Genomic DNA, 25503 nt, shown 5'->3' on the forward strand with positions numbered 1-25503 from the left:
TCACTTGATGGATGTTTTCGGCTGCTACAGAGCCACGTCAGGTGATAAACAAACATTTTTCTTTTTCTGGGAAGTGAAAAGACCCACATCAGAAATAAGAAATGATGTTTTGGAGTTGCAAATATTATATGTTAGTTGATTATCACCGAAACTATTATCTTTTCTGTCAATTTCAAAATGACTCATGATTATCATTATGTGTTTTGATGTTTTAAAGGCTGAATATTTTCTGCTATTCCATCTCATATCCCTCTTAACTAAATGGCTGTGAGGTTTGGCAGTTTGTGAGTCAAAAGAAGACATCTGAACTCATCTGAGCTGAGATTAGAAGTATATGAAATGATAACGAAAATGATTATCAGTTTTCATCAGTAAATGTTTTTCCATTTCCTGCTGTTTTTCTACATTTCCAGTCTTGCTAGAAATGTGTCTTTTTTTTATGTCTGACTGCTTTATTAAAAACTTTAATTATTTGACACCCATTCTTCACACACCCACATACTTACCTACATACTCATACCTACAAGGTTTTGCAACCACCCCGCAGAATTAAAAATTAAAAATCTTGCATAACAGATTTGTGTGACAGACAGGGCTCTGAATTACTTTTCATTTCACCCTTTCTTAAGGTTAAAGTACTTGCGGGAGTGAAGGACAAATTGCTTTTCCTTCTTGGAGGGTCAGGGCATTCAGGTATTGATATTCAGTAACATTTCCACTCTGTCTAAATGATACTGTGAGCAGGGATTCAGTGAAGACTACACCACAGATAAATTCTGCGCCGGTGTCTCGCACGCATGCACATCAATATGTTCTGTGACTTATTTAACCTCCCCGCCTGCCTGTGAGCTGTGGTGCCACAACAGAGTAATTCCCTTTACAATCCATGGCCAGTTAGCAAATACACTAACTCTTTAAATTAAGTATAAGTTATAGGCACTTTCAATATGCCATCAATTCGTCTGTCCTACCTGTGAATAAAATCCATTCGGCAGCCCAGCCACTGCTTGAGAATTTCTGCTAATGTCAAAGCATTATTTCAATAATGTCTCAGTGGCATTTCTGAAGTGTCTTCTTAATGTCTAAGTCTGTCTGAGTAATACTCACATGACTTCTAGCCATTAATGCTAGCTGACTGAGGTATCATAAATCCTGAGAGAATCGTCTTCCGCAGATTAAATGGAGCTGGAGAAGTTTAAGCTGTCTCTACCCCTGACACCTCTGTCACCGCAATACACACACACACACACACACACGGCACAATCGTACACTCGCACAATGCCCAGAGAGCCAAGAGATATCGAGTGAGCTGGCTGCTGCAGGAGCCAGACGACCGGGGAGATAGGCTGGTGATGCCTGAGGAGTCTGGTGTGATCCCACAGCACAAATGACACACACTGCACACACACTGGACATAAAGAATGACAAACACACAGTGACACTTAGACACGGAGCACTGACCTTAAAGCTCCAGTAGTTAGGCTGTTGCTGTGAAGTTTCATGAAGGGGGGGAACAAAAAAACCAAAACAAAACAAAACAAAACAAAACAAAAAAAAAAAAACAGGGAAAGGGGGGAGACAAAGTGAAAAGTTAGATGGTTAACAATGGTTTGAGTTTACTGATATAAAAAAGAAACTGGAGAGGAGACAGAAGTTTCAGGCCTTTGACACGGAAATTCAAAACATCTTCCACAAAGAAGCATGGTCATTCACATTTTCTAAATTGTTTGTGTGTTACTACTTCTCAGCACGATCGTTAAAGTGTGTTTGGTTCTAATGCGGGGTGCGGGGGCTGCGTTTTGCAGGTGTCGGGTTACAATGCACCTGAAACAAGACTGCACTGTTGGCTGCAGCTGGTGAAGGGGAGGAAATGAAAAGAATGAAAGAAAGAGTGACTCTGTTGTTGTGACACTGGCCTCGCTCCCAGACATCTCCGCCATAGGCAAGCAACAACCGCTCCGTCTCCTCCTCGCTCTTCGCCTGTCTCTTTCACTCTCCATCCACCTCTTTTCCTCTGAACCGTTCTACCTCACCTGATTTTTTTTTTTTGGCCGGCACATGGCTGTATATCTCATCTGTCCATTCGCTCTCCCTGCTGCTCTTCCATGTTTGAAAAGGTGCCTGCATGTTGCCGGTGGCCTCAGTAAGTCGGCTTTCCATTAAAACATAGTTACGTTACAGTTAAAACCCGGCTGAGCCACCGATGGCCTAGAAATACCTCAAAATGACAGGGAAAATTAAAAAAAAAAGGATTGGGGAGAGTTCATGAATTTTAATTTTAATCCAAACTCTTATTCTAGTTTTTATCCTTATCTGCAGGCAATTTTCAGTCCATTCTGTGTCACTGCCAAAGGACCCACATTACTCTCCAGGCAGAGGAATAATAAAAAAATAAAAAAATAAATTAAATAAAGTAAAAACACTGGCAGGTTTTGATTCATGATAGGAAGTTTTTTGTTTTTTCATTATCAGCCTTCCACTTTAATACTGTCTCAACAAACACTGAGATGATTTCAGTAAACATAAGCATCAGGGGTAACATCATCCCTGATTACAACCTTATTGTAATCTAATCTTTCACTTAATCTTCTCTCATTTGGCCTTGTTACCATTCTTCTATTCTTTTTCCACTTCACTCTCTCTTTACTTCTTCTTTCTTTTCTCTCTCTTTTTGGAACAATCTCTTGTTTGATACAAATGTGTTCTACTTACAGCAAACCAGTGTAATATGTCCTGGGCTAGAGAACATGTAGTCAAACCCAGGCCAGACAGGTCATAAAGGCTGTGTCCTACTTTCACACAACGCAGAAACAGTATGCAATATGTGCTGCTTGTTGATAATACATGCACTTTTAGTAGGTAAAATTGGAAATATCATAGCATTTTATCATTTTAAAATAAATAGGAGAAGACAGAAGCCTGAAAATACTAAATACTAACTGTATTGATGTAAGTATTGTGTACTGCCCTGCAGGAAAACCAACATAGTTCAATCACAACTTTGAAAAAACACTTCACAAAGAGAGCTCACTTACAAATTATTTAATTATTTATTTTTATAATTTTTAAGGTGTTCAACAGCTTTTCGGGCACTCCCTGAAATTACTTTCCAACTTTAAGCAACAATTGTTTTGGGGTTTTTTTTTCTAATTTTCTCATTTAATTCTTAACTTTAAGAATAACAAAACAACCAAGCAACAAAAAGGCGCTCCCTCGCTACAGGAAGTGCAGCTGATCACTAAAATAATTTTAGATGATCCCAAATCATAAGATGTCAAAAAACTTTATAACTCTAGAGAGAGACAAGGAATCGTTTCAGTAAGCCACTTCTTAAAACAAGCATGGAAGATATATTTACATTATCCCAGAGTGACACCTTTAGTAAAGAAATATGAAAACATGCTAGATCCCAAATGGCACTTTTAAAGCGAGCCAAAACAGGAGGCACAGAGTCTGGGGTCAATTTGTCTCCAAATAATTATACCAAACAGGAAAAAATCCTACTCATGCGGATGAGAGTTTCTGTTTCCTTGCTAGTTGCCCTGTATGTTTATATAAAAAGCAGTATGCTCCTCAGAACGGTGAGTGATCAGAAGCCATAAATCATGCACAGGCTGCTTAAATGGAAGTGGTAGTTGGTCAGACTCAGGAGGGAGGGATCATGGGTAAAGTAGGTCGCAGATATGGATAAGATAACACATTTTGGACCCGTGCTGGCCTTGACCCACTCGCTGTGTGCCTGGCACTCGTTCAGCGTGGCCGGCCTCTAAAGCTTCGGTCTTGACAGCCCGTTGGACTGCCAGCGGCTCAGGGGCAGCGCCTGCGCATCGTAAATAATTGCTGCCCACTTGCTCAGACATTAATGATTTTATTTTTCCCCCCACAAAGCTAAATGACTCCAAGAGCTTCAATGGTGCAGAAGTGATGTGTGGTCTTTTGTGTCTGTTAGTGCTGGTGTTTCACTGTTTGTTGATTTAATGAGGCTTACTCCCAGTTCTCAGGTAAAGTAAACACAGTCATTCTTCACCACCTCTTGTTGTTTTAAACGTTGCACTGTGGGCAGCTGCACATATCCTGAACTTGGACTTTGAGATGCAAATATTGCTCTTGAAGGGTGTGAGAGCGACTGGAACTGAACTGTAAAGCAACAATTTCATTTGCCAGTGACAGCTTTAATCATCCAATCATCAGTGCAATCAATGCAGCTGTCCTGCATGGAATATTTATTCATGGTTATGACGCTGATCCCTGATGACAGATCAAACTCTTGACTTACGCTTTACTGTTTAGCTCGGATGTCCATGTTATAATTTTGAACCTCCAGTTGGATTAAATATGCTGCCAGGGGGGCACACAAAGAAACTGAGATATGTTTGTAACGTTAGACTAAACTTGGGAGTTGACCACAGAGCTCCAACACACGGACGTTGCCTCGCAGAGTGGAGCGCTGCATTACCTGACCTGCATGTAAAGCAGGCTACACTCACACCACCCCTCCTCCACCTTATCTCTTTCTCATGTCGTCATCCTCTTTGCACCCCCCGCCCCCCTCTCAATCATTCTTACTCTTTGCATCCTCCGGTCCAGTTTGGTGTCTTGGTATTACCGCAGCCTTTTTCCTCCTACTCCCCCCCCCCCCCCCCCCCTTTCTGTATTTTACAGACACCCACATCAGTCTGTACGGTGCGTTTAATGCTCACTCAGACGGATGAATAAAAGGCTCTGTGTACAGTTTATAATATCATCCACTCAGCCAACATCTATCCTGGGTTTCTGCTTTCTGAGCATATGCACACCATCACCACAACAACCACAACAAACATAACAGGCGTGGAATCTAATCCCAACTGGCACATCTTCATCCTACATGCGCACACACACACACAAACACACACAGAGATAGAGAGAGAGAGAGAGAGAGAGAGAGAGAGAGAGAGAGACACACAGACACACACACGCACTCACTCTATACAGCCTCTGGCTTCCAGTTTCAAGCTCTCAGTCCTGTCTCACCTGCAGTGCACCTGTGCCTGTCCACCACTCCAGTCATCCCAGGCTGTCCGTCAGGTGCAGCGAATCCTCATCGTGTTTTTTCCCCCCCGTCTCTCCCTCCCTTTGCTTCTCTTACCCTCCCTCCCTCTCTCTCTCTCTCTCTCTCTCTCTCCCCGTCAGTCAACCTCCCTCTCTCTCACCCTCTCTCTTGCTCTCGCCCTCTTTCTCTCTGTCTCGCTCTCGAGTAGCACATGCGGCGGAAACTCTTTATTTAATTCATTACAACACCAGCCGATTAACTCCTTCGCAGATGGGTGCCTGCTCATGCTGGTGCTGGCTAATTGAGCAGTGGGCTGCTTGAGTGGCTGCTCTGCTCCTCCCCAGCTCCTCCCCCTGCTCGCCCCTTCCTTCCTTCCATGCTGTCCATGCCTTGAAAATCCACAAGATGACAAGGATTCCTGGGTTCTGTCACTTCCTCCCGCATACTGAGAAGATGCCCTGTCACTTTAGGACTGTCCACTCCTCCAGCTGCTGCCTCGATTTTTCTTTTCTGTTTCTTTCTGTCTTTTTTTTTTTTTTTTTACTGTCTATCCTCCACTTTGTATTCTCGTCTCCGGCTTATCGTACAATCCCTCTGTCTCCACACAATCTGACCTTTGCAATGTAATATCCCAGTTTGCCATATATGGAAGAGGTTTCCAAGGCAACTACAGACTCCACTTGTCTTTCACACGCCTTCCCTCTCTCGCTCCCTCCCTTTCATTGGCTCCAGTCTTCCCTGATGTGCTTTTCTGTCACGTCATTGTGGTTTTTGTTTGGGGTTTTTTTTTTTTTTATACATACACAGCAGCAATGCTCAAACAAAAGGAGAGCATGTTTGTGTACAGTACAGTTTTTCCATTCAGTCTAAATGAAAGAGAGGTAGGGAACAATATCGATCATTAGTATATTGTGCGTTCAGCATGTGCATGTGTGCGACTTTCTGCCTCCTTTCATATCTCAGCGGGACCAGCTTTGCCATTTAAGTTCTGCACGAAGACAAGTTTGGCCGTGACAGCTTGATGACAACTTCTGTGAACACAAAGACCACCTGACAGCCTCCTCTAACGCATTTACTCTCCCTCCATTATCTCAATGAACACAATGTGAATCATTGTGCTGCTTTCACTCTAAATGTTATCTGACAAGAGCCTTATTGTTGCTTATTGATACACATGACTCCATCTGTCTCTCCATGTACAGTAACATAATTTGCTGGCGCAGTGACAAAAGAATAACCCCTATGACATGCATCAATTAATACATGTCAATTTGACAACGACATTTGGGTGTTCACCAACAAAAGATACTGTGCACAGCCACAATTCTGTTGAAGAGCATACCTGCTCACGCGCAGACCTCTCTGAAGTGCCCCTCATGCTGGCGTGGGAGGGTGAGGGCGAAGGTGGGTTGTGGTGCGGGCTGTGGTGCGGATGCTGCAGTTGCTGCTGCTGCTGTTGCTGCTGCTGCTGCTGGTACTTGCTCTTCAGATGATCCATGAAGGCGTCCCGTTTGCGCTCCATGTCGGCCTTGTGCAGGTTGGTAAGTGCCTCCAGGCTCTGGGCGGCGCTGACAGTGTGGCGGTGCTCCGACGTGTGCACCAGGCCCACATTGGAGAAGCGCCGTGCGCTGTTCCCCAGCGTCCGGTATTCCCGCGGATATTCCAAGTCATCTGTCGAGATCATGTGAGTGCCACCACGCTCGGGATCTGAAGGGTAAGGACAGAAGAGGAGAAGTGGGGATGAAGGAAAGAAAGGAAGGGAAGAAAGAAGGAAAGGGTAGAAAGGGTGTAAGAAAGAGGTGAATCGCCACCCACACAGGCATGCAGAGGGAGTTAAAGGTGGAGAAATACATACAGACCGGACAGACACACACAGGTAGGAACAAATGGAGCAGAGAAAGGAACGGTGGAAAAATTAAGGCACAGAGGGGATAGGAGAGAGGGAGGGAGAGAGAGAGAGAGAGAGAGAGAGAGAGAAAGAAATGGGATGGGATGTTAGACTATTTGCCACCAGGACAGAGCAGTTCCCTGAAGAATTATTGATTTCAAGTTCTGAAGGGAAGGAAAATGAGAAATGTAAAATGCTTCTGCGATAGATCAAAGGAAGAGGCTCAGACTGAATTTGTTTTGCTGGATATTCCATTGTGATAGGCCTGCTCGTCATCTTAAGGGGCTTTTCTTTTTTTTTTCTTCAGAAACAGATGAAAACAAAGTGCTTAAACTTGAGTGACTGAAAGTCAAGTGAGAACATATTGGAGCACTTCTTTCATTTCTGTCCTCGTTCTCTTTCACACTCACTCCTGCCCTTCTCTCCAAGCTGTCCCTCCATCCCACGATGCCCTCTGCTACGTTCTTTACATATCCTCACCGTCACTCATCTCTGGAGGTTTACTGGTTTGCTGTCCATTTTTAAAGAGGCCCATCACTCTGACAGCTTGCGGCCTTTAATCAGTGCACTAACTGACAGACAACACAGCCAGAGGTGGAAGGCACACGGGAAGGGAAGGGAGGCAGCCGGCAGGAGACAGCATGGTTACACAAAAAAAATATGTAACTGAAAAAAACAAAACAAAACAAAAAAAACAAAACAAAAACAAACAATAAACGTGACGCGTGATAAAAGCAGGGAACCATTGGCCCGGTCAGTTACCTTGCTTAGGAAAACAGGCCCCTGCGTTGGCTAGAAGAGAAACATGCCAAGGGTTAATTTGTGTGTTTGTGCACAAATGTGCAAACAAACACACCACAACATAGTCACATGACCATCAGAAAAGTGCCATCAGGCCACGATAACACTTTCTCTGAATTACAATTAGTTAATGCATTATGTATGCATTATAATGTATTCATAAGGTAGCTGTGGCAAGATGTCTGTAATGCTAATACGGGTAAAATAGCCTGAATGGGAAATGACAGTAGTCATGCATTTTACACAGTAACACATGTAATCATTAACAAATAAGTAATTTTTGAAGTAGCAAGAGACTTCAGAAATGGATAATGATAATAATTCTAAAAATAATAATAATAAAAAAAAAACTGTCAAACAAAAGGAATAAAAAGTGCAGAGGCTTGATCGGGCTGAATGAAGAGGACCACCTGTATATTAAAGACTCATCAGCATCATTAGGATGAACTGAGCGAGAGCACAGCAGAGGGAGGCTCTTTGGGGCAGAAGCAACAAATGGACGGTTACTGAACGCAGAGGAAGAGGATGAGGAAACTGGCCACATGGAAGCTGCAATGCTCTCCAGTGGACAAACCTTAACAGGGAGGGAGTCTGTGAAGGGTAGGTCTGCGCCGACACAGCCGCAGTCAAACGGCATGCTGGTCATGAGCCCACATTCATTCTTGCAGAGATACAGCACCCGAGTGTGATCAGCTGTTTCAGCACCCTGCCTCTACATCCCATACATTATGAAGTGCTGATAAACTCAGTAGGGGTGAGGCGAAATAGATTGACCTCCTGTTTAATAGCATTACCATCGAGCTCTCGACGGCAGACCAAAGCCGTCGGACATGTTCATCTGGCCCCACTTGCAGCCTCCCAGATCTCTGCTTTACACTTCATTAGGCTGCAGCTTATTGTGTATCAGTTAACAAAGATCTGACTCAAGGGCCCCATTACAATGGCTGGCAAAACTGGGCCTATGTACTCCAGATATTGTGACTCAGCATTCTCAGTGAAAAGCTGAGTTGGCTAGTCTGGCTTATGAAGCTGTGAAGAGATCTAGAAACTCCATCAATAATAACATTATTAAGATTTTAAGTTCGATTTTGGAACGATTTGGGCACAAACAGAGGTTAAGATCATGGATTTACTCAAGTACATTTGATGTGATGATACTAAAAAAGTAAATTGCTGTATCCCTGCTCTGGAATACTGCCCGGAAACTTTCCAGTGTGCAGTATGTGAATATACTACACTGCAGAGGTGTATATAAAGTCCTCATCATGATAACAACATGAATAAAGGTTGTGTGGGCAGGAGCGCAAGAATAGAAAATGGGAACAGGTTCTTCATCTTTACTTCCGTCATTGACAGCCAATATATTTCTGCATAAGCTGGCAGACAATATCCCTGGCAACCAAAACAATCTGTGCAAGCCCACGCAACAGCAGCATCATTTCAACCTACATAAAAGGCTCATGAAGGCGGGTTGCTGGTGGACCCTTTATCACAAGAAAGCAATGTTTGTCAGGAAATCCGGGTCTGCAGCAGGCCAAATAGCAGCTACAAAGACTCCACCTCCAGGTAAAAGGTGCAGTCTGCTGGTCGAGGAAATAATAGCAGGACTTGAATGACAACGGGAGCCCAAAATCAGAAGATCTATGAGCTCAGCCAATGAGGCCTCAGCTGCACTGTCAAGATAGAGCGCGCATTCAAGAGCATTAACCTGCCTGAATAGAAAGCGCCTGCTGCGGTGGGCGTGGAGAGATAAGACAAACAGAGGGGGAGAAATGACCTGCATGGAGAAAAAGATACTGCTAGGCAAAAAAAAAAAAAAAAAAAAAAAAAAAAAAAAGGACAAGGAGAAATACAGTGAGAAACTCCTTCTAGCAGGCTGATTAAACGCTGCAACTCATTTTGTCTTTCGCTGAGTGTATGTAAAACAGATCAAGGCTAAAACCTGCCTCCGTCATTTGAGTTGGCTCCAAAGATGGACGACGAACCACAAGAAAGATGGCAAATGTATTCATTAATTTTTTTATTTCAGAATTTTAATAACTAGTGATGTTCATGTTTTCCCTGTCGCACATAAGATCTGTCCTGCATTTAACTGAGATATATATTCTCCCTAAGATTTTACTTTTTAGGTCAACAGTCTGCACTGCCTTGAGTGGGTTATTTATATTTCTATGCATGTGTGCGGGACGAGACATTTGCCAACCCTCCCACAACAATTATGAACACTTGTGTGTATTCTTTATCACCACGGGCAAATTTATACTTTATTTCCCACCAATCGCCTGCTAAACTCTTAATACTTTCAACTTTCAAGGAATGACTGCTCAACATATGCAGGGACATATGGTTTGGAAAAATCAGGAGAGCGCTTTGATGAATTTGGAGGAGGGAGGCAGAGCAGCCTCATATTTTCTGGGCAAATTAACAAGTGGGTCAGAGGGAATTGAGGGTACAGGGGAGTCTTCAAGTAGCCCAGAAGGATGAGAAAGCTGCAGACTACACTTATGCAAACAGAAGTCTGAGGTCTATATCTAAAGTCAGAGGTACTTCAAACGCTTTGACTCTAAAATTGCAGCCACAGCACAATTTGAGGATACTGGAGCTGCCCTTGCATTAATGCATAATCTGTCGTCACCATGAGGACACAAAGGTTACTTCCATTAATATCTTTTAGGGCTGCAACTATTTCTTCTATTATCAGTTAATGGGCAGGATATTTTCTTCATTATTCAATGAATAGCCTCGTGTTTAAAACATCAGAAAATAGTGAAAAATGCTGGAATAAGAAATAATAATAATAATAATAATAAATGAGTCCAATTATCCTGCTTATCCTTTCTGGTTTCGGGGGCTGGAGCCAATCACAAGTGACTTTGGGTGAGGACGGGGGTACAGCCTGGACAGGACAGTCTATCATAGGCTGACAAATCACTCCTGTGGGAAACTTTAGAATAACCACTTGACCTAACCGTCATCTCTTTGGAATTCGGACAATCGATTATCTCACTTTAAACCCACACCCATCTTGCTGTTAGGCGACAGTCCTGATCACTCCACCACCCTCTAATATTCATAGAAAAGTCAGAGAAAAAACGTTGTGATTACATTCTTTCCGAGGAACCAGACAGGCCGTTTTCTGTTGCTGTGAAGCAGTAATTATTTGTGTGTGCTGTTTAATATGAAGCTTTTTGCCAACCCCGCTGACGCATACATGTCTCTGCACTGTTAGACGTCAGGGAAATGAAGTGGCATGAGTGCATAAATAAACATGTCCCCGAATACAGAACATCATGCCAGGACAACTTTTGGAGCATGTTTGCCAGTCAGAGCCGCGCATTTTAATTCCCTTCATTTCTGCATCATGTTATAAGACGAACTGCCTATTACCAAAGACACTGCCGCCGGCTACCAAATTCCTGTGTTGAATTATACGTTAAGTAATGTAAAGACATTCTTACAATGCATTGTAATGCAATCACAGATTTAATTGTATTGTTTAATTATTGTTATATAATGTATAATTAAATGTTTATGGTTTCATTTATCCTGTTTTTGACTTATTGTTGCATTCTACATTTCTTTACCTTTGTACTAAAAAAAAAAAACATTTTGCATGTTTCCAAATCTAATTTTATCAGTTAAAGATCATATAATCTAATCAGATTATGTGATCTTTAACATTTGATTCTAAAATGATGACTTCTAAAATGATTTTTGACTTATTGTTGCATTCTACATTTCTTTACCTTTGTACTAAAAAAAAAAAAAAAACATTTAGCATGTTTCCAAATCTAATTTTATCAGTTAAAGATCATGTTAAAGATCATATAATATAATCAGATTATGTGATCTTTAACATTTGATTCTAAAATTATTTAATAGCATTATTTAACATTATTTTCCCTCTTGGGGACATATAATTGCCCAATTGTTTTCCTGTTTAGAATTTTGGTATGAAAATAGACATCTCAGAAGGTAAAGAAGCTTATCTGACCTAAATGAGGTCTTTATGTAAAATAATGTTATGCTTATAATATGCACAAATTGCACATTTCCCCTTCACTCCCTGTGTAGCATTGTCTGTATCTCAATTACGATATTTCAGCCTGCTGTGGTATGTTATTTATACGTTATTTTAGACTTATTGTACAGTCTAGATTTTTTATTTTTCTCTTTTTTAAGTATTTTTCTCTGCTCTTCTATATTCTCCACCTTTTTTTCTTTGGTTCTGATGTTACACGGTAGAAGGCAAAAGAGCAAACAAAATTTCGATTCCTTGTATGGACAGAAGAATTGACAATAAAGTTGACTTTGACTTCTGTGACAATGCATGGTCCTCACCAGACACTCTGTTTTCACACTGATACACACGGATGGGAATGGCAAGGTGAGCTCTTCCTTCTGATACTCAGGCTAATTTACTGTGTGGGAGGCTGGCCGTGACTGTACAGGGCAAATAGACCGGCTGAATATTAACGAAGGAAGAAAGAGGAAAAGGGTTTTGTTGTTGCTGTTTGTTTGTTTAAATCAAGTGGAGGTAGGTTAAAGCAGCAAACAGCAAATCTGGTGTGTCTATTAAGGCTACAGGCAACAGGAAACAAACCAATACAGCTATGGCCTGCATTTGTAACTCTACACGCTCCGATGGGAACAGTTAAAGGCAATAGAGAGACGGGCATCTAACATTTAAATATAACCTTATAAAAACCACCAATCAGCCTAATAAAAACCCTGCAGGTCACAACTCCACAAGAAAATCATTTTAAACACCACAGCTGTGGGCCAAATAACCTGCAGTCCTATTAGGGGGGTTACAAAGACGGAGATTTAAACACTGACACGAGCTCACGCTCCGTCACTGGACTCTCCGTGATGCTGCTGCTGTGACACAACGGCAAATCCTTCAGAAAGGCACAAGAGCGAGCTGTATAGCACAGATCTTGAAATGTACTACGCAGATATATTAAGACATTTGGATTGAATTGAAAAAAAGGAAACTTTGATCTTGAAAGGGGAACTTTTTCCATCTCGCTCTCTTCATCTTGTGCTTCCTATGCTCTTGCTGGTGCCTTATATACACTTAACACAACAAGGCTGTGGGTAAAAATACACACACGGCAGCAGGTACGCGCATTTCACTTTTTTTCTTTCTCCATTAAGGTAATCTCTAAAAAGCTCCTAGGCACCGCTCTGCCAGGAGAGGGAAGTTAAAAGGGGTGAAATTGATGGCAGGGCATCGGGAGCCAGCCATCAGGAGGTCGGTTGGTCTCTCTGTCTCCACTGGACGAAATAACAGTCTGAGACAATACGAAGGCTCCAGACAGCCTCGTGTAAAACTGACTGAGACAACTGCAATGTGTTGCACCGCACAAAATGATGGTCACACCCCAGTGATCATTAAAATGTGCAAAAAAGGACGTTACACACCCATCTTTTCTCCTAGTGCCTTCAACTCTTTTTTCCATCATGTGACTCCCTCCCATCCACAACCCGCCCCACATCCTCTTTGTTTTCCTGAGCGATGCTGGGGAATACTATAGAGGCAGCCAAGCTAAAATTGCAGACATTATGTGGATCCAAGAAAGCACCTGTTAATACACAAAAGGCCCATACTAAAAAAAATTAGAGAGTGATACTGCTCCTCCATAACACCTCTAGGGCCTTCTGAAGCTGAGCAAATGAAAGATGTGGATTCGAGTGGAGGAATAATTCAAGTGATGATATGCAATTGTGGCAGAGAGAGGCAGAAAGTGAGAAAGGGGAGCGGTAGTTCTCTTTGTTTCACATGCCATCCTTGTAAAAGCCGACTGTCTTTCTCAGGAATAGCAGCGGTCCAGCAGCAGGTGAAAAGAGCGTCTTAATTATACCCTGTTGTTGAGCCCTGTCAGTCAGCGCACCACCACCACTGGGTGTGCGAATGAAGACTCTCCAAGCACACCACCTCATTACATTAGTGCTGCTCAGTTTATCTCACTGGGGAGGCAGCTGATACCTCGAATAAGATGCTAGAAGGAGACAAGCAGAGATAATAGAGTTTAAGAGGTGGTAGATGCAAGGATGTTTGGGTAGCGTCGAGCCTCCGTGCCTGCCCACAAACAGAGCTACATCAAAGTGCTGCATTTACTCTGGCGGCAGCGCATAGACCTCTGATCTCCACGGGGTGCAACGCTGACTGGCAGTCACAGGTGTAATATGCTTCAGTCAAAGTCCTCCACACCACGACATGGCTGCAGAGCGGTATAAATTAACCTTCACGTGTTTTACCTGGTGTTTTTGAGGTCATGGCGTAAGGTGAAGCAATTCTGTAGAGACTTTAATGTTGTTTTAAGAAAAGGTAACCCATCATGGCGAACATTGTTGTGGAGTTGTATAGTTTGATTTGAAATTTGCAAAAAAAAAAAAAAAAAAAAAGGATATAATTTAAAATATGGCTACGTAACCATCAAAGCACTTCTTTCTCATTCAGAGTCCTGGTTCTGTCCATTGATCCAAATGTTGTTAATATGGCAGAGACTGGAGACGGCAGGTCTGAGTCACCATAATCTCACCACATGACTGTTGCTGAAAGCACAACCACCTACCAGAGAGATCTAATGAGCTTGGCCCACTGTCACCTGCAGAACATCCACCACAAACAAAAGCAAACACACCTGAAATGATTGCTGAAATCTGATTACTTGTCACTCATCATGATTATTAAACGTTAATCTGATTGATCCCGACTGGAAATGCCTTCTCCCGTCGGCATACAGAGTCAGTTACTGAGAGGTCAAGGTCAAACACCGCCAACGTCTTTTGTTCACAACGAAATGAACGAGAAAGAAATGACAGCAACCTGTACTAAACCACACCTAGTTTATTAGATGAGATGATGCTACATCATCTCCACAAGTGCCAGCCACACTGGACTTGTTGCCTTTTCATTCCCCTCCCAAAAAAAGATTCACTGTACAACATGAACAGGAACAACATGCCATCAAAGAGATAGACTCCAAACAAACAGACATACATCTGAGCAAGTTAAACTCCATGCTGCTGTCAGAGATGGTGGTGCTGCTTCGGTATGAGAGAAGAGCCCAGTGTGCCTTCAAGCTAATCTCAGTGGATTCAGCAGAGCAGCACGATGAGCCAGCGAGGCAAGTGATGAAAGCAGCAACCAAACAAAGCATAGAAGAGTGGTTTCTGAGCTGGGGAGCAGCACCACCACTGGCACCACCCGGCTCACTTCTCTTCTACGTTTCTTCTCGAGCACACTAACCTCTGACAACCATGCCCTGAGATCTACATTTGTCTTCCCTTGAAACCATTTCACGATTATTAGTTCTGTCTTTTCAACTGCAGTCATAAACGATGCATAAGCTGGAACCCTCACAGAGTAGAGTAGATCAATAAACGCCACACAGAATAACAGTCCTATTCTCTGAGAGAATACAACATGAACACATGTAACAAGCTGTTGTTTTTGATGACATTGACTTTAGGATGGAAAACAAGTAAAAACAGGGTTGTTGCAGCGAGGGCAAGAGGTAGGAGGGAAAGCACCACGGATGGAAAAAGCTGACTTTCCTGAGGGCTTGAATGTGACTCATAATCATGTAAACAGACCGAATGCAGGTGGACGAAAACAGGTGTGCTCCAGCCACATTCACATTCTCCCCTCATAAAAACATCTGAACCGCATGGAAAGTGCTGCCACTTCGTATAAGATGTGTAGATATTAAAAAGACACTTTACCTTCAGTACGGAGCTGCCCGGTCTGACCAACAGGGGGAGCTGCAGTCACTGAGTAATTAAAAAGTGAGCATGAAATGCTAAAAGGTGGAGGTCACTGGTAACAGAGATACTCATGATAGCTGCTGAGGACTTCATATTAAATCCTTCACATCTAATAGGTCCCACAGGCCCTGTAACACCATCAGCCAAGAACATGCATACTAACGCACAGCTACACACACACACACACACACACACACACACACACACACACACACACACACACACACACACACACACACACACACACACATTCAGATAAATGTTAGCTAACAAAGTGCTGCGAGGCACCCACTAACTGCGACATGACTGACAACTAGGGTGAAAATTGGTTGACTAGCACAAGAAGGCGAGAAAATCTAAAGGCATAAATTGGAAGATTGGAGAAGCCATCTCTATCTGAGCTGATACACAGAGCATCTGAATATTCATGAGATGAGTGGGGTTATTATGAAGGAGGAGGGCAACATGAGGAAGACGGAGGAAGATGGAGTCGTAAATCTTCTCACGATAATGCTCCTGTATTGTGTTTGTACAGTAGATTTTGTGTTCCCGTTACGTATTCACCGTAGAAAATTGTATAAAAACAGGTTCAAATACATTCTGGGTACATCTGGGTTCTGATCAGTGATGAAATGAAATCTTTGTGATATAAAAAGGGCTGCTTGGTAACGAACCAACATACAATTACCCTCCCCAACCCTGCAGTGCTACAAAGCTTGTTAGCCACTTTTGGTTTGTGCACTATAATGGTTGAGTCTCGCTTTTAAGTTTCTTCCCATCTCCTGGAAAAAGATATGTTATTGCTGGGTTACACATTAGCCATAATGTCAGGTTTGTGTTTCTGTCAGTTTGCAGCAAAGGAGTCAGAATAAACTAACAACAAATTGCTACCGGCAGTCAAAAACTTAAACGCTGATATTATTCTACTGATTTGTTGCAGCAATATTGACCAAGAGCAAACATAAGGAAAGAAAAAAGACGAGTCAATTTAGATTCTAAAATGTTTAAATATAAATACATATTTGAAATATCCATTTTACTCAAAAGATATAGTGAAACTAAAGTAAAATTTTATTTAAGTACAATCGGACAGTATTTCTTATTTCTGCACATCCTTGAATTCAGGTCATTACACTTGATCTGGACAGGTCATAGTTTCTGTCTGTTTCTTCCGTCAAGACGCCAACATGCTGACAGCACCAGGCTGATTACACAACAACTTTCTGCAGGCATATTGCCAAGCCTGACATTTGGAAACCAGAGCTGTCAAAACTTCCAATCTGTACATTATGAGCACAGGAGCTCGTAATGTACAATGTATCTTCTTTTTGTTGTTTTAAAAATGTTGCAGGAATTTTTAGGTTCTCAATCTGTCAAAAACACTCCCGTCAGCAAAACCACCGGGTGCATAATGAGAAGGCATATTGTAAAATAAATGAGTAAGAATATGAAAAATGGCAATTCGTGTACCAGATAGAAAGTTCAGTGTTTTCTCTCAAGTGGGAGGAAAAAACAAAGAAAAAAAAAAAAAACAGCCCATTTTATTCTGCCACAGTAACTGGACATGCAAAATGGATTACATCAATTATCTGAAGAGCGGTTGAAAAAGAATAATACTGATGGTTTGAGATGGCACGGACAAGAGAAGTTATGTCACAGTCCTGATTCAGCTAAAATTCAATTCCACCTCCTCCGATAACAGCTGAGTTACTAAAATCCACCAAGCCAAACAGAAATAACACTTAATTTTTATAGACTGCCTGCCAACAATGAAGACCTTACTCAAAGCTTTTATTTATTTTATATTTAACCAAAGTAAAAACCACAGTCTTCTGGTAGAAATGAAGGGTAACTGCAAAGCATATACAGAGCTTTTTTTGTTCTATCTAATTAAAAACCTAAGTACCACAATAATATCCATAACAAGATTACTACAAGTTCTACTCAAGTCAGTAAAGGGAAAGCCAAAACCTGATTTGTGCTGCTAAGACTGGAGAGAACTAAGGTTTCCTAACGGTCGTGTAATGACGTGTAATTTGCAGTAAATCTTGCCATCACTGCTGGTTAAGACGATCTCAGCTGGTAGGGGAGCAGCAACATGAAGGTTGCTGCTTTTAGAGGGCAGGATTACAGAGCTGGCTTCAATGCGTGGTTTGTTGCCTGCACTCTTGGTAGACGTACTTCCAAGCCTTCTGTAGTATTAGCATGCTGACAGGCTAACCTAACAAGCGCTTTCCCACAGGAACACATCTGTTGTCAGATTAGATTAGCACTGGCCATGAGCTATCAATCAAAGTGGTGAATTACATGACAAACTGAAATTCGTTCATCACTTACATCAGCTGATTAAATGATTTACCAGAACAGATGCGGGCAGGAGTGTTTGGAAGAGACGAGGGATGTTGGGAGAGGACGCATTCGGCGCCACGAGACAAAGAGAAGCCACGGTAAGCTACGAAAAGTGAGAAGAATTTGTCTGGAATTCATCTGCCGCTGAGACAAAAGCATCCCTGGCAGGAAATGTGGCTGCATTTCAGTCAGCAACTATGTAATTTAATGGGTTTACTACCTTCGCAGGAGTCTATAAAAAATATATATAAATATCTATTAAAAATGATGCACTAAGCTTGGTATTTGACTTTAAAATGCACAAAAGTGCAGTAACCGGTGACAGTTGCCTCTGTAGCTGACTAATAGTCATGCAGCAAGGCTATTGATCCACACACGTGGTGTGTTTGTCGGTGACAGGTGTGATGGGGAGGCTGGGCTGCAGAGATAGTGGGGTGCCAGGTGATTAGCACTTAAAGCTCTGCAGCACCAGCAGAAAAGCCAGGCACCACAGCCAAAGGCGAGGACCTTGGAGAAGAGTGACAAAGGGCAAGTTCACAGAGAGGCTGGGGGGGGGGGGGGGGGTGCGCACTTTCACACAAGTGCTGATTTTCTTCAAAATCACAAGAAAAACATTAGCAATTTTCCTCGTCAGTGAGAATTACTCTGACAGTTTAATTTAAGTGCTCTTACTTTAATTAAAAGAGCATCAAGGATTAAAAAAAAAAAAAAAAAGCTCAGACGAACTGAAAAAGAAAGAAAAGTGATCAATCAAAACAGCCAGTCATTATCCGTGATCAGATTGGTCACCTAGGCAACAGGTCAGCTGCTTTACAAACTGCAGCTGGCACCAGGACCCCCCACACAGCCAGTGACGGATGTGGCACGAGGAGGGCAGCAGAGATTACAAGTTGCTGAGTCAACATGGCTCAGATGTGTGTGATGATGCTGATGGTCATGTGTCTCAGTACAAACTGCTCTCTGTCAGCTGCCACCAAACAAAAGGCAAATGGAGAGAAGGATGGGGGTGGCTGGTGGATTTTCCTACAGCTGGCTCACGGGAAAATGAGTTTGTGAGTTTAGTTGAAATTATAAATCATTTTTGCGTTGACAAATATCTCCGATCTCTGAGGTGAAGTACATCAAAAACAGACACGCTGATGCGGCGTCACAAGCACAAAAATGCCAATTTTCTTTGGAGCAAGGTGGAAACAGCGGCAGACATCAGAGATGAAACCCCCACCTTTTACACTCCAGCCTGCTTGGGAGGGTTTTGTCACGCCTGTTGAGATCAAGAAACAAGTGGGGAGATGAGTGGCACACAGCAGTCCCTAGTGGGGTGTTGGAGTAATTGCTTGTTTCACTGTTCCCCAGAGGATATCAAAAAGAGAGCTGCAAGGAAGCACTGCAAAACAGCAGCCCCACCTCCTGTTTCACATCCCCCATCACCCTCTGCTGCCCGCCTCTTTGCCTGTGTCGCAGAAAAGGCGGCAGCAGAATGCCGCGACCTGAGAAATAAAGCTTCGTGCTTCACTTGGGCCCACGGTCCTCTGTAGAGTCAGAATGACTGCCAATGTTTTTTCATTATTATGGTAAAGCAGCATATTAAAGGAATTCAATTGGAAACTCATAATCTGACATTAGTCTGGTTATGGGATGGAAATCTCACCTTTACGTCTGATGTTTCGGAGAATATTTGACTTTGGAAAAGACTTGGACCTTCCTGTATTAGTGAAGTGAAATCCTTGTATGTTAATCGTATAATAAACTTGAGCTGAAATTGAAGCCAGCCTTCGCCGGACATTGTTTCAAGAAAGTAATAATATCAATAACATACAAGCTTCCACGGTAAACTCCTGCTGTTTTATTAGTCCATGTGATCTGGGCGCTTGCACGTTTATGCTAAAATAATAGTTTTGTCTCAGTCTTTAAATGCTGTGGCATTTGTAAACACTTTTACAAATTAGTTTGACACGTCTATGTTTCATTCCTGACCAGCCAAAAATGGAAAAAAAAGCTTATATCTGTTCTCAGCTTTTTGTTTGTTTGCTTTGTTGTAGGTTTTTTTTTTTTTTTTTTGGGTTAGTTTTTCTTTCTTTTTTTTTTTTTTTTTTTTGCAGCAGAACAGACATTTTTCTGTGCTAAAGAATAGTTTTCTTTGGGTTCACTGCGCTTTAATAATGAAGTGCTACATCACATCCGGCTCATTCATCACTTACTCCTTGTGTGTGTTTCATTGATTGGACAGACCACTTTAGTCCGCACACTAATGGACACGCAGTAATATATGCTGCATCATGTGCATGTCTGCGTTTGGATGCTGATTTCTCCCCTCACCATTCACATCGTCATTGATCTATGTACACATGCATTAAGGGTATTATCTCATTATTGGGCTTCTTAAGGCAACAACACATCCTCCTCCTCCTCCTCCACCTCCTCCTACCGCTCCCCGTGATGTCTCTGTCCCTCTCTATCGCATGCTTCCACCGGTGCTGTCTGTGTTTCGTGCAACTCGTTCGGGCTGGAGTGCACAGGGATGAAGGGGCGGGGCAGCCGTGCAGATGGATGCGTGGGATTCTGTGGTGATGTACTGCAGGTGAGCGGGGAAGAGCAGCCAGTTGGCACGAAAGAGGAGGAGGAGATGACGAGTTAGACATTAACAAGCTGTCACTGCCAACACAACACAGCGCCCACTGCAACAACAAAAACAAGAAAGACAGACAACCCCCTGACAAGCCTGGTGTTATAAACAACAACCAAACAGGCATGCTCTCTGTTCCACCCACAGAGGAGAGGCACAAACCGCCGGTCAGGGGATGTTCACATGAAAATGAAACCTACACGGGGAAATGAGGGGTCTTGTTGTTGTTGTTGTTTTTTTTTTTGCTATAAACAGCAGCTTTAGTTGTTAAAAGTTAAAAGGGAGAATGTGAAGTTTTCCGTCCCCTGCCAAATTAACCTCAGTTTCTCATCTCACCCCCCAAATGGCTTACTGCAGCAGGACGGGGATTAGTGAAGGATAAGATTTTTATTGATTTTTTATTTTTTTTTACTGCTGCATTCAAAACCAATTAGAAACAAAACAAAACAAACACAAATGAAGTGCATCTCGTGACAGCTTTGCTTTGTTCTCTTTTCCTCTTTTGCGATGTCAGAGATTCAACAAAACATTCAACACAAGGTCTCCCATTCCCCAAGCTGACTTCACAGGAACATCAAGGGATATTTGATCAAAATGGAGTTTTTGGTTCATAATTAATATATCGCCTTTTAATGTGTGAACGCTATGATCATGAACGTCTCTAACAACGTTCTTGTTACAAGTATATTTTTCACAAATTTTAATCATGCAATGGGATCGAAAGCTCCTGGGGATTGATGCAGACATCCTAACATTTCCCGGTGAACAATACTTAGAGCATCAAGTAACATTTAATGAAGTAACAATGACATTTATGATGCGTCCTGAGGGCTGATCCGATCAGATGTTTTACATCAGTCTTCAGGCTTCATGTTGCCAATCACACCTGTGGGAGAGCTGCCTCCTTGGACACAGGCTGTGCTTCAGCGCCTTTGGAGCTACACAGACTATCTATCATAAACAGAGGTATTAGCAAAATGTGTGTCTTGCTGCCGTAGTGATGTCGTGCTTTTTTTCTTTTTACCACCTGCTGGCAGGATGAAGCTGATATTTTACAATCGTCAAGTGCTCTGCCCCAGAACCCAAGAGCACTTGGCAAAGCAGCCTGTGCCTAATCCAGTTAGCGCCAACAGTGACTCACAACTAACAGAGAGCGAGAGAGAGAGAGAGAGAGAGAGAGAAAGGGATGTAGCTTGACAAGGAAGGAGATGGAGAGACAAAGACATCAGCACAGAGGGAGGCTAAGTATAGATGTGGATGAAACTTTGAGAGCCACAGAGAGAATATGAGAATACAGAAGCTGGCAGAGAGAGTTTGGGAAGAAAAGACAAACTGATAGTTCATCAAGGTGTAAAGGGTAAAAAGTGGGGGAACTTCAAGCAGAAGTGGGCCAAGGAGGTGCTTTTTGTACACAGTGAAACAAACAAAAAGAAGAGGGAGAGGGGAAGTTGGCATTGGGGCCAAGGGTTGGATGAGTGATGGGAGAGGAGAAAGCCGGTGAGCGCAAGGTGTCCTCCAAATCCATTTATCACCCAGAGGCTCATTAGTATTTGTGAGTGGGTGTCTGGTTATAAATAGGCCTTAGAGCGTGTGTTTGACAGGAGGGAGTCTGGGATTTGACGGTAGGACATTAATCTCAGCAGAGAACCCCCGAAAGACAGACAGAGAGACAAACAGACGGATCTCCCCAAAACAAGCACATGAAACCCCCGTGCATTCACCGGCCCGCTCACCTCACTCTGCCCTGACACTCGCTCACAATCATGTACACAAAAAAATGACATTGATTTGACAGCTGCTGTGGAAGCTAGTTCCTCATTTGAGCGTGCTGTTTTCAAGTTTTTAGAAGCAAAGCCTTCCTCCATTCTCTCTCACTGTCTCGGCTGCTTTTTGGCTGTCTTCATTTTGCCTCCCAGTTCTGACTTTAGAGCCCTTCATGCTTCGTTACATACTTGTGATTTATTTCCAGTTCCCGCTTAAAAGCTTGTCAGTCACTCACGGCACGTACTCCAAGTTCTTTGTCTCTCTTAGAATCACTCTGCTCTTATTTGCATCCTTTCCCTCTCTTACCTAAAAAAATAAATAAATAAATAAAAATGCGGCTCTCTCATCGTTTTTAATTAGGGGGAAAAAAAGACTCCAACCAGTCTTATCTGCAGCTGACGAATGCTTATATCTGGAGCACAAGAGCACATATGCTCCATTTTCTCCATGTAGATGGCGCCTCTGGCTACAGCTTTGCCCTTATGCCACCCCTTACACCATCACTTCCTCCCACAAGCGCACACACAAACTATTTCAGGCTTCACTAATCCAGTCTCCCAAAGCATCAGTGCAGATCCTCCAAAAACCTTTGTCTCAGGTCTCTGAGGTGACCAGCACACACGCACACACACATACACACATACACACACAACCTGTAAATCTTTGGCAGAATCTCGTTGTAGATCGTCGGGACATAAAGCTGTCGATGTGTCCAGGAAATGAATGACTGAGGCTCAGAGCTATGGCTCAATCATGACCTAAAGCCGTGTACAACAAACTCAGCTCAAGCTGCTTTAAACTGACAGATAACTTCTAAAGACTGGTTTAATGACTAATGGCCCCTCGCCCCTCACTGCCAGCTGATTCTGTGATACCTGACTTCCCCTGGTAAGTGGTATAATAAATACAGTCATATACATAAAAAGGTACATAATAACATCAATAAATCAAAAGACAATGTGACAATGTCAGTAGCAGAGTTCAGGCTGGTTCATTCACTGATCTTATATCAGAAAAGGCCTGGACGTCAAACAAAAAGCAACAATCAGAGAGCCACGCGTTTCCCTTAGAGGATGGTAAAGACCAAAATAAAGTTTCTTTCCTTGGAAAAAAAAAACAAAAAAAAAAAAAACTATCACAGTTTTAAGCAGTATATTCAATCAACAGAGTGCATTTATTTTGGAACTAATGTGCAGTGTAATGCACAAATGCTGAGAGAGAAAAAACAAAGATGAGCTGCCACTAAACTGGTGTGATTTATGGAAACCTGACTTTCACCCTGCATAATCAGACCTAACGGGACCCAGGGGGAAATAACACTGTTAGCTGACAGCAGGATGTATCCATTTTTTACTTCCATTCCTTCTGATGGTAACAAACAGCTAAGAAACTGATTGTGGGAAATGTGAGTCAAGATTGAGGGTGAAAATGCTGCGACTGAGATTATAAATGGTTGTTGTTATTTGTTGTGTCAAAATACTCCCTTGAGGTGCGTCGAGTGTGCAGCATGTGGTTTAAATTTGAAATAATATCCCGAACATTTGTGCGTTTTGCTGTGAGAATGAGGCTTTGAAATGTCCAAAGTACTAATATTTAGCAGCTATTGCGCAAATAACAACAAAACCTGGGCTTGATCCCTGCTGCCGGCAAAATCTGCTGAAGCATTGAAGTATCACACGTTGTTATTGTGATTTAGTATGCGGCACATCTATTAGTAAGAGGAAGGCATCATGTATTGCAATTGCATTTCCAAATGCGACAACAGAGGAAAAGGGATTTTTCAAGAAAGCTGCCACTGCTGAAAGATTCTATATATAACCTGACCACTGGAGAGAGCACATCCCCCAGAGAGCAAATGCCCGAGGTTGACTTTTTGTGCTGTGTCACCATCACTACAGAGCAGAAAAGAAAATATATGAAAGGAAACATCACTTTGGGGGTAAGATGGAAATCTCAGAAATACTCCCACAGCCCTTCCTCATCTCCTCTCTCTTCATGAGCTATTTCACCTTCACGTCACCTCACTTCTCTGTGTTTGTGACAAAGAGGGCAGATCCTGAGTGTCAAGTTCAGCGCACGCCCCCCAAAAAAAAAGATTAACAGCACGTCTGACCAAAAATGCATCTTTTAAAAGGGACCATTTAAACTTGAGTTCAGTACGGTCATGTGTGATGTCTAAAGTTTAAATTTTTTTGTACAGCATGAAGAGAGATGCTGTCTCATGCAGCTCAGCTTAGGGGCTGAAGTAATAACAGTGATCTGAGGTGATCAACGGATTTGTTGATTGACAAATGAAGCTTAAAAATTGTGGAAGTCATTTCTCGAAGAAAGTTTCTATCATTTCCAGAGTGACGATTTGCTGCTTTTCTGATTGATAAATGTAAAACTTATGGGCTTTGATCATGTAGTGGAGCGTGGAGCTTAGATCAGACTGCTGCTGATTCGACTCCCCAGTCAAGGCGCTCCTGGAAGCGACTTGCATCGCGGCCGTTGAATGACGACGGGGCACCGCGACATTTGTGTTCGCTGCACCACTGCTCTCAGCTTCAGCGCTGAATGTCAGCCAAGTGGGCTAAACTACTGGAGCAAAGGCCTGCACTTCAGTCCAGTGCGACTCTGTGCAGGTGACAAGCAGCGAGATGCAGAGTTTTTGGTTTGCCATGTAGAAATCTGCTATCACAGCGCAGATGCCAAACAAATCAAACAAAATGGATGAAAACTATGACACAACCGCTTGCTCTGAAAAATCACATTTATGTTAACCCTTAATCTCCTGATTCAGTTCGCCTGTTCTAATATCCTGCATTACACATCTACCTAATGTCTATGATCCACCACAGAGCACACATGTGATAGGGAGGTCTCTGGAGTAGAGGCCTGAGTAGAGGCTTCTACTTGAGACATAAAGAAAATCCCAGCACAAACAACTGTCAGCTGCTCACTTTTGATCTCCCACTGCCTATGTTCTAGCTGTCTTGAATCTTTTAAATTCATTCTACAAAGACAACAGTGTAGCCGTGTTTAGGATTGGAGGGAAGTCATTTATGTAGGTAGTTAGCCTTGGTTTAATCTCTGCAGCTGCTTACTATCTTTAAGTGTAAACGTGTGTGTGTGTTAGATGGTCTGAGATGGTCTGAACTCTGCATCCTGTTGGCATTGATCAAAAATGCACACACACGCACGTGACACATTGACTTTCTTTTCAGTGATGAGATCAAACTGAGGGCAGAATGAATAAATAATGGTTTAAACTCTGGAGCTTCAGTTGAC

At 42.6% G+C, this 25503-nt stretch overlaps 1 protein-coding gene across 1 annotated transcript in view; it reads right to left on the bottom strand.

Moving 5' to 3' along the window:
• srcin1a (SRC kinase signaling inhibitor 1a) overlaps positions 1–16733 on the bottom strand; it is a 45963-nt gene extending 29230 nt beyond the window's left edge. Inside the window, exons 1-4 of the mRNA XM_029507713.1 lie at positions 16718–16733; positions 6505–6739; positions 6375–6453; positions 1462–1488 (exon numbers count right to left, since the gene is read on the bottom strand). Coding sequence (XP_029363573.1) covers positions 1462–1488; positions 6375–6453; positions 6505–6739; positions 16718–16730 — 354 coding nt within the window. The 5' untranslated portion in view covers positions 16731–16733. The remainder of the gene's footprint in view (positions 1–1461; positions 1489–6374; positions 6454–6504; positions 6740–16717) is intronic.
• Positions 16734–25503: the final 8770 nt, after the last annotated feature.

Source organism: Echeneis naucrates, chromosome 8 (assembly GCF_900963305.1).
Source record: "Echeneis naucrates chromosome 8, fEcheNa1.1, whole genome shotgun sequence".
NCBI lineage: Eukaryota > Metazoa > Chordata > Actinopteri > Carangiformes > Echeneidae > Echeneis > Echeneis naucrates.